Below are 9,083 nucleotides of genomic sequence, written 5' to 3' on the forward strand. Positions count from 1 at the left end.
ACATAGGACTGATCAACTGCAGTTTTCTCAGCAGTGTTGATGTTAATCATTCCTTAGACCTGTTGTCACCTGTTCGTATGACTGAAGCGTCCAAACCAACCCCACACTAAAAAATTCCAATAGAAGACTCTTAGTGGGCCGGGGATATAGCTCAGCTGCATAAGTGCTTGCCTGGCTAGCCTGAGGTCATGAGTTCAATTCCCGGTACCAAAAAAGAAAAAAAAGAGAGATTCTTAGTTAGAAAACTAACTTTCTGATGCAGTGCATTCCCTCTGGTTATCACGAGATGATTCCTGGAATTGTTTGATGAGAAATGAGTTGATTCATAGATGAATGAATTGATTCATACAACTCAAGTAGCTTATGAGCTAGTTCTAAAGGTAAGTAAGTATGAGAGGCTGCATGTGGAATCTTACTGTAAAGCTCTGCATTTACAAATGCTGAATTTAATGTTTATTCTAAGAGTTATTAAAGATGCATTACGTGTGAAGACAGGGTTATAAACTACCATAGGTGCTATCATACCACTAGAGGAATAGTGAAAAGAATTGTTGATTTTCTCTAATACTGTTAGTGAAACATTAGCTGTTTCTTCATTGATTTCCTTTTTAAAACTAAGTTAACAAAGAGTACAATATAGTGCCCTTTCTGCATAAATTGTAGCATTGTTCTCACAATGCCACTAAGTAGTTGTGTAGCAATAGAACTGATTAGTATATGTAGCTAGATCCAAGCTCCCTCCAGCTTGGCATGTTCACTGCTTTTGGAACCCATATATTTCACATTAAGTCATTTCACCTTCAACGTGAGGGGTAAACAAGCTATTCTTTAAGAAGAGCTTAAGCTGCTTACCTGAATGCTTGGTTGGGAGCCATTGTTTGAAAGGAAGACGTGCAGATGGCAAATAAAATTATAATTTATTTGGAAGATGACCAAAGGATTTTTAGGGACCTTGATCCCACTTTCATTTTAAAATGTTGTTCGATTATATGTTTAATAAGGATTGAACTAGGTAAAATGTTGATTTTGTTCAGAAAGTAGTTTTACGCTTTAATTCTGAGCTCACTCATTTTTGCAGAATTAAATACCATATACCATCTATTTGTGTTCTGGTCTAGGCCTCTCCTCTATGCCCCTGGCCTATATATCCATCAGCCTTCTCAAAACATCCACCTTCATGTTTTACAGGTGTCTCAATCCTGTCCAAAGCAGAACTCTGGATTTTCCCCTTCAAATTTGATCCTCCTTGACTTCTCTGTCTTAATAAATGATGGCACCCATCCAGTTGCAAAAGCCCAAATTGGGGACATTAAATGTTAGTTTAAACTTCAAAATACCCCGCACATATACCAGCTTCTCCATCATTCTGTATACTTCCCACTCTAACTACCACCCTTTCTTTTCTGGGATACAGTGCGGTCTCTGAAATAGTGTTCACATTCCTGTACTCTACTGTTCATTCTCTATACAGCTTTTAAATGTAAATCAGATTATGTCCCATTGGAGATGCCCTGATGGCTTTTACAAATTCCAAAAAATTGGGCTGGGGATATAGCTCAGCAGTATAAGTGCCTTCCTGGCAAGCGCAAAGTCCTGAGTTCAATTCCCGGTACAAAAAAAAAATTCCAAAAAATTGCCACAGGCTGTATATAAACCTGTATGTAATTTAGCCCTAACTCCTACTCTAATCATTACATTGAACAAAGTCAATTCAATTGATATTTGGCTGTCTTTCCTGTATGCTGCACTGTAGATTGATACCATTTGAACTACCTTTCTTAAGATACTCAGTATGGTTTTCATGTACTAATTCTGAATTTTTTGTGTAGTCTGTGGACTCTCTTCATGTCTCTGGTGCCCAGTACCCTGGTTCTCATCATTTCAAGTGTGCAGTATTTATTTTTTGCATGTCTGACTCTGCTTAGAGCGTAGAAGGACAAGGAAGATATTTTGCATAGCTGTGGTGATCTGTTCTTTATTTTTTCCAGCTGGCCAAAGTGAGGGAAAAAGTGAAGGACGTGCCCACCCTTGCAGCCAGATTTGATGAGATCTATGAGAAACTGCATATACATGGCCAGGTGACTTCTTGCACTCTGGATGCCCTGCTCTGCCGCACCCCCAGGGACAAGAAGTCTCACACACCTCTACTAAACAGGAGGAGAGTCAGCCAGCGGACCTTGCAGCCCCTAAGCCAGTCCCTGTTGGCCGAGTAACCCTCTTTCCAACTTGCCTCTAGGTCTGTGGGGCCTGCTTCAGGTGAATTATTTATTGGCTTCTCTAAGAAATCAGGCATCTTACTTCAGTGGATATTGTGGTAACACCTGGGCTCCCCATGTCACAAGTTCATTGAGTGGTGACGTGCTGACTAGAGAAGTTGCTTTGTTGTGCTACCTTGAAGATCTGGATGAAGCAAAGACAGCTCAGCTTCCTCAAAGGCAATCATCCCCTTGTGTCACCGCTGAAGAAGGAGTATGAGTGGGTCTTCAGTGTAGCTTATAGTACCTGAATAGGGTCCATCAAACATCATCAGGGATGAAATACACTGGAAGTGTGATCTTCCCTGTTTGTCAAAGGAGTGATTGCTTGTAATAATACCCTTGCTGATTTTAGGAGCTCCAAAACCCTCTCCTACCATATTGGGAAACAGCCAAGAATTTTCTTTTTTTTTTTTTTTTTTTCCGGTACCGGGAATCAAACTCATGACTTGCACTTGCCAGGCAGGTGCTGTGCCGCTGAGCTAAATCCCCAGCCCCTTAGCCAAGGATTTTCTCCCTGCTCTGCCATTGTTTAATTATCTAACCCTGAACAGGACACTTGAGCCCTCGTTGTTCCACCTGCAAATAATAGTGCCTTTATGGGTTAGCATAATGACTTGAAATTTTTATCCAAGGTTCATTACAGTCAAGTTTTCTCAAAAATAAGAGAAATAAAAAGGTACTTGAGTAAACTTCTTGAGATTGTGTTTATCTACTGTACAAACCAAACCAGTATTTAGCTTTTATAACCAGTGAGCAAAATTTCAATGATCATTGCTTTGGTCATGAGTATACCATGTGCTTTTCAAAAATAAAACACTAATAAAAACCATATGATGCTTAGTTCTCTACATGGATCATAAATATTTGGTCCTGTGGTTCATCTCATTTGTTAATAACTATCTTCTCTTTTGGTGCCTTATTTAAAAACAGCAGCAAAACTTGTGTCATGAGAACAAGTCAAAGCTTCCTCATACATGGGATGATTTGATATACAGCATCTAATGAATTATACGTATGTGGTCCCTAATGTGCAGAAAATGTATGTTGACCCCACCAGATTGTGCCTTTGTTTCTGAAGGCCCAGCCCAGCAGCACATGTTAAGACTCTTCAGACTCTTCAGCGCTACTTCCAGTGTGAAGCCGTTCACTTTATTGTTATTCTGAGACAAGAATTGTGCATAGAATTAGAAATTTTAGAGCAGGAAGAAGTTTCTGAATCTGTCTTGTCCAGTGCAGCTCTTGAAACTTTGGAGGGAGGAGTGCGGCGGGTAAAGAAAGACATTAATCAATAGACAAAATGTAAGATCAGGTCTAGCCCTCTTTCCTGATGAGAGAAAGTGAACTGCCCAGCACCTGCGGCATGTTTAATTATATAATAAGCTCATGGGGAGTTTAAGGGGAGGGTAGGAATTGGGACAGGAAGAATATCTAATCCATTAGAACAGCAGTCTCAGGGACAAGAGAAAATTGTCTGTATTATCTCTAGCGAAGGTCAAGTCGCTATGTGCGTCAGCTGCCTGAGCTGTGCACACGTCTCATGGGGCCCTGCCAGACTTGTGAGAGGCAGTGGCATTGTCCTAGAGACCCGAGGTACAGACAGCTTCAACAGGCAGCTTCATTCCCGATTAACTCCATCCAGGTTGAGGAAATGATGTATCCAAATTAGCATAACCCATTTGTGGTGGAGCCGAGATTAAAATCTAGATTCCTAGTTTAGTGTCCTTCCCAGAGTATTACATTTTATTTCTTCAGAAGAGGAAAGGAAACTCTAAGAGTGAATACTGTTAAGCTCCTATGACTTCATGGGTGGCCATGGCACGCCTCACTTTGCTCATTTGGGGAAATAGGGATAGTCTTACCTATCTCAGAGGCTTGGTCCAGTATAGAAATATCAAGTGAATTTCCTTCCCTTGTGGTCTGCGAAGCACTGGATAGTTCTATTTAAAGTGAGAAATTCTTTGCCTTCAAAAGAATTTAATGGCTTCTGTGTAAGTCTGGTGTTTTGTTAAAAAAAAAAACAGAACACTTGGATTTCTGTATCTTCCAAGTCTTGGGGACTAATAGGACATACTTCCTGTCTCCCAGCTGATCTTGGGTTCTCTCTAACATACGCAAAGAGCATTTAAGTGGTTATAATTCCCTGGGGGAATGTGGCCCTGGTTGTTGTTAAACAACCAGTCAGTAGCACACACAAAAAAGATCAATAAAGAGCATCTTCCCAATCCCTGCCGCTCTGTGTTGATGCTTGTCTGACCAAAAATTGGGCCATTCTGTTTGTTCCCGGAAGTTTTATGACAGAGGTGGCTAAGATGCACATTGTTCACCTTCAAATAATGTTTTTAAAGTCTTAAAGCCATAGAAAAAATGTCCCCTATCTGCTGTGATGGGCATTTTATTCCTTAAAATTTGGTAATTTGCAAAACCCGTGCTTCTTAGTAGTCAATAATTTGCTATCTGCTTCTGTTAATGAGACTATTTGATTGAACAGAGCATCTTAACCCTCGATTCCCTGGGAGGTGCCTGTTTTTACTTACTGTAGATATCGATTGCCTCAGAGTCTGTATACCAGGATGGTGAGTACAGTAGAGAAAGAAACAGAGATCTGAATTGGGGGATGCTAGGGACCATTCTGGGGATCTATTGCTGTGTCAGAAGCACTTCAAGTCTTAGTGGCTTAGAATGACACTAGTCATTTTATTTTTATTCTTCATTAACCTAGGAACTGACGGGTCAGCAGGCAGTCCTCTCTCAAGGCCTAATGTGGGTGAAGTCACCAGCCAGCTATGGCTGGGACAGGAGTCAGCTCAAAGGCTTCCTCACGTAATATTTGTAATAGTTGAGGCCAAGACCTGAGCAGGACTGACTGGAATGTCTACACAGCTTCCTCACACCATGGTGGCTGCTGGTAGCAGTAACTGTCCACCAGAACCAGATAGAAGCTCTTGTCACTTGTCTAATCTGGCCTTCAAAATTACATGGCATCACTTCCACGAGTCACCTGCTCACCCAGATTGAAAGGGAGGGATCATACCTCCCATCTTCTGGTGATGGGAATGGCAATGAACTCAGGCACATATTTTAAACTGTCATTGTTTTTTCCAGCAAGCTCCTTAAACTTTCTCCTTTTGCATCACTACTTTCTAATTAAGGCCACTGCCATCAGGCATCTGTCCTACATCCCCCCTCTGTGCTGCGGCCACAGTGACATTATTGAAAGTGTGTCCTTTCCCCTGTTTAAAACCTGAGGATTGCGCACATCCTCTGGATAAAGCTCAGACTTAGTATGGCTTAGGAAGCCCTTCGTAGGTTGGCGCACATTTTCACATCCAGCCCCATCCCGTGCTCCTCCACACCCTTCTCCCCCTGGCCCACCCATCTTACTCATCTTTCAGGTCACAGTGTGCACCTCTTTTCATCACAAAATCTTTCTGGACTCACCAACTCCCCCAACTCCCAGCTCGGTGAACCACTCTCATGCTTCTGCACTTCGCTCACCAAAGCGTTTACAGTGTGCTTGTCACTGCCTGTTTTCTATTCTCCATTAGGCTGGTGGGCCATGTCTGTTCTGGCCTCCACAGATCTCCTGGTACCTAGCACAGCAGAAACATGGATGAGCGGATTGAGACTTAATAGCATACTAACTCACTTACATATATTCAGTACAGGTGAAGTAGGCAAATTCACAGATTTCTCTATATCTTTGCAAGTGAGCTAAAATTTCTTATGGACTCTGATTATAACATGAACCTGAGAACAAGGATCAAGAAAGACTTGATCTTATCTGAAGGACATTTTAGTCTTTGATTTCTTTGAGGTAAATGTTTGATCTTTCTGGATAGTTTCCTCCTGTCCCATTTCACATGCAATGTAGCTGCACATGATTCTGTGGTTCTTCAATTTTAGCATGCATGAGAGTCACCTGCAAAGTTTGTTACATACCGATTTCTGGGCCCCACCCCCAGACTGCCTGATACTGTACATCTGGGCGAGGGTGCAAGAGTTTGCATTGCTAATACAGACTCAGGTGATGCTGTTGTAGTCTGGGCGGTGCACTTTAGGAACAGCTGTTGTAAGAGAAAGCCTTGGAGCTTCATGTGGATGGGGAGCTGAGGATCACGCCCGTTCTTATCCTCTCTCGTTTCAGTTGTGAGGAGGGGGAGGAGTGGAAAGTGGCCCCAAGCTAGGATCTGCTGCCATGGCAGCTTGGTGTCAGCAGGCCTTTCAGGGAGTCACGCTGACATCCACTGCCGAGCTCTGCAGCCCTGCCTTCTGTCCCCATTGACATGTGCCCTCACTCTGCTGTCGCCTCAAGCCAACCCCAGGCCCTCCACTGCATTCTTTGAATCAGGGGTCTCAGGGCACTGTGATTTAATGACAAAAATAGATCCACATATTGCTTTCAAATGGGTATAGACAACAGAGAAAGCTGTGCAAACTAGGACTACGTGTGGCAAAACTGCTCAAGGCTAGACTAGGATAGCCCACAGTTCAAATTTCCTGCGTAACAAGTTAAGTACAAATTGGATTTGAGAAAAGTAAAATCGGTAGATAAAATCCATTAAAATACCATAGTGGCAAAAGCTATGATCAGAAAACATTTTGTATGCATAAAAACTGTTAGGAATCTAATTGGAAAATTGATCCCAATGCAAATGACTTCCAAAAAAAAAAAAAAGAAATGATATTTTGAAAAAGAAAAAAGGTTTGACTGTACTGCATAGAAAGTCAATCAAGAAATTAAATTGGGTTAAATGACACTGTCAAAAAGTTAACAAAATTGTTGCTTTTGGTGTAATTCTGACTGAAATAATGTTTTACTCATTAATGTGGGAGCCAAACAAGGGAATTAAAAAATGCCCTCGGCTCTCATGGAGCTTCATTCTGGGAGAGGAGTAGATATTAAATGTATAACTGGGCAGGTGACCATATGACTGTAATTGGGATTAGTGCTAAATACAGGGTATTTGTATCAGTGGCATATATAATAGACTGTATGTGCACACAGAATACACACACACACACACACACACACACACACACACACACTAAGACCACCATTTCTGGTCTTATAGCATCGATTGTCTGGGTTACTCATTTTGACACAAGATACATTGCCTTGAGTTACAGAACCTTTTCTTCCTAAGTATATCTGGTGTCTCCCAAAGAATATGCATCATTTTTATTATATGGCCTCCAAATGCCTATGAAGCATAATACTACACATATAATAGGGCCTTGATATTTTTAAGCGAGTGGATTAAGCCTGATTTTAGTTAATAGGTTAATGATATGCTTTCAATTCTTAATGGTTTCTCATAACTTGGTTGTTGCTTCCCATTTCACATAGGACAGCCGTGTTGCGGGGAGGTGCATGGTTCCGTGTGTTGAGTGCCGTCAGAACCCTTCTGTCTTGCAGTTCTGAATCCATGGGTCTCCGCACTATTTTGAAGCACTCAGCTAATCTGAGGAAGAAGTGAAGTGGGAGTAGTGGGGGACATGGCGGTGGGCACAGGGTTCCAGCTGAAATTTCCAAGCTGCCAATCAAAGAAGAAACCAGCCACCATGCCCCCTATCCTCTTGTCTGCCTTGGCCAGCTGACCTTCAGAGGCTGTGGCCACCAGGGGCCTCAGAAGCATCTATTGCAAAGATTAAAGATGGGGTGGGAGAAAGAACGCCCAGAGGGAAACAGAAGAACCACATGCTTGTCTGTTAATCACGACCTTGTTGCGAAAGCACTCCAAGCTGGCTGCCGAGGGACAGAGGAGGGGATGCCTCATTTAATCAGGCTTTAGGAGGACAGAGAACGAAGGACCTTGGAGCCAGCCTGCCGGGCATCATGGCATCATGCTGTGTAAGCTGCAGGCTGCCTGGAAGTACATTGCTGGATTATAGTGATGCTTTATAAATCCTTCATCTTCCCTGATTCCTTTTTCCTGCCCCAAATCAGACCAGGCTGTTCACCCAGAAGAGCCCAGAGTCATCTTGTCCCTTAATTGCTCATATCTTCCTCAATCTCAGCAAGATGGGCCTACTGAATTACAAACACACACCACAAAGCAAGGCTTAGTACTGTGTAGTGACTGTCCTACAACTCTGCCTGACTTTGGCTCCAGGACTACAAGTCACATTCCTGGCAACTAAGCCACATTGACTCCTGCTGATGTACCCCACTGGATGATGAGGGGCATGTTTTGTAGCCATAGAGGTTCCAGAGAATTAAGGTGACTTGCAGTTTCATAGCTGGCAGGTGTTGAACTGATGCCAGGTGGTATACGAGGAATATTCTGGTTATTGCTGGTGACAAGATGGTCACATGCATGTCCAAAGACAGTTCTACAAAATGTTACCTGCTGAGAACCAAGAGAGAATAAAGCAACTCAAAGTGAGGATTTAGGACCATAGGAATTGTCTCTGTATAAACTGTAGAGAGCACACGAAATGTCATTTCCAGTATAGATGAGCAGGATCATTTCTTTGATATATTGTTGCCCAGGTGATGGGGAATTCAACAATAATAGGGCTACTTGTTCTAGGGTTCATAAAAGAAGAGAAAAAAACCCTAGCATATAATAAGACAACATTTTCCGGGAACTGTGCAAAGTACTTTGCATACATTACCTCGAGGAATCCTCAGGAAGCTTCACAGGGTAAAACTACTCCATTTCACACGTGAAGAAACCGAAGCGCAGAGAGACAAAGGACGTTGCCTGGGGGGTGTGATACGAGGGAGTGGCTGAGAACAGTATTTGAAAACAGGCAGTTCGATGTCAGAGTTTGTGTTTTAAACTCCGTGTCTATATTGCCTGCCCAGTGACTCAATTCTCT

General features: G+C 42.4%; 1 protein-coding gene across 3 annotated transcripts in view; it reads left to right on the forward strand.

Annotated features, from left to right (window-relative positions):
* Window positions 1–3,119, forward strand: part of Ptcd2 (pentatricopeptide repeat domain 2) — a 29,750-nt gene extending 26,631 nt beyond the window's left edge. For all 3 annotated transcript variants that reach the window (XM_005413937.2, XM_005413938.2, XM_013509609.1), the window contains one exon: window positions 1,989–3,119. In XM_005413937.2, coding sequence (XP_005413994.1) covers window positions 1,989–2,213 — 225 coding nt within the window. In that variant the 3' untranslated portion in view covers window positions 2,214–3,119. The remainder of the gene's footprint in view (window positions 1–1,988) is intronic.
* The last annotated feature ends 5,964 nt before the right edge of the window (window positions 3,120–9,083 follow it).

The sequence above is a fragment of the Chinchilla lanigera genome, unplaced genomic scaffold, assembly GCF_000276665.1.
Source record: "Chinchilla lanigera isolate Chin_1 unplaced genomic scaffold, ChiLan1.0 scaffold00174, whole genome shotgun sequence".
In the NCBI taxonomy this organism is placed as follows: Eukaryota; Metazoa; Chordata; class Mammalia; order Rodentia; family Chinchillidae; genus Chinchilla; species Chinchilla lanigera.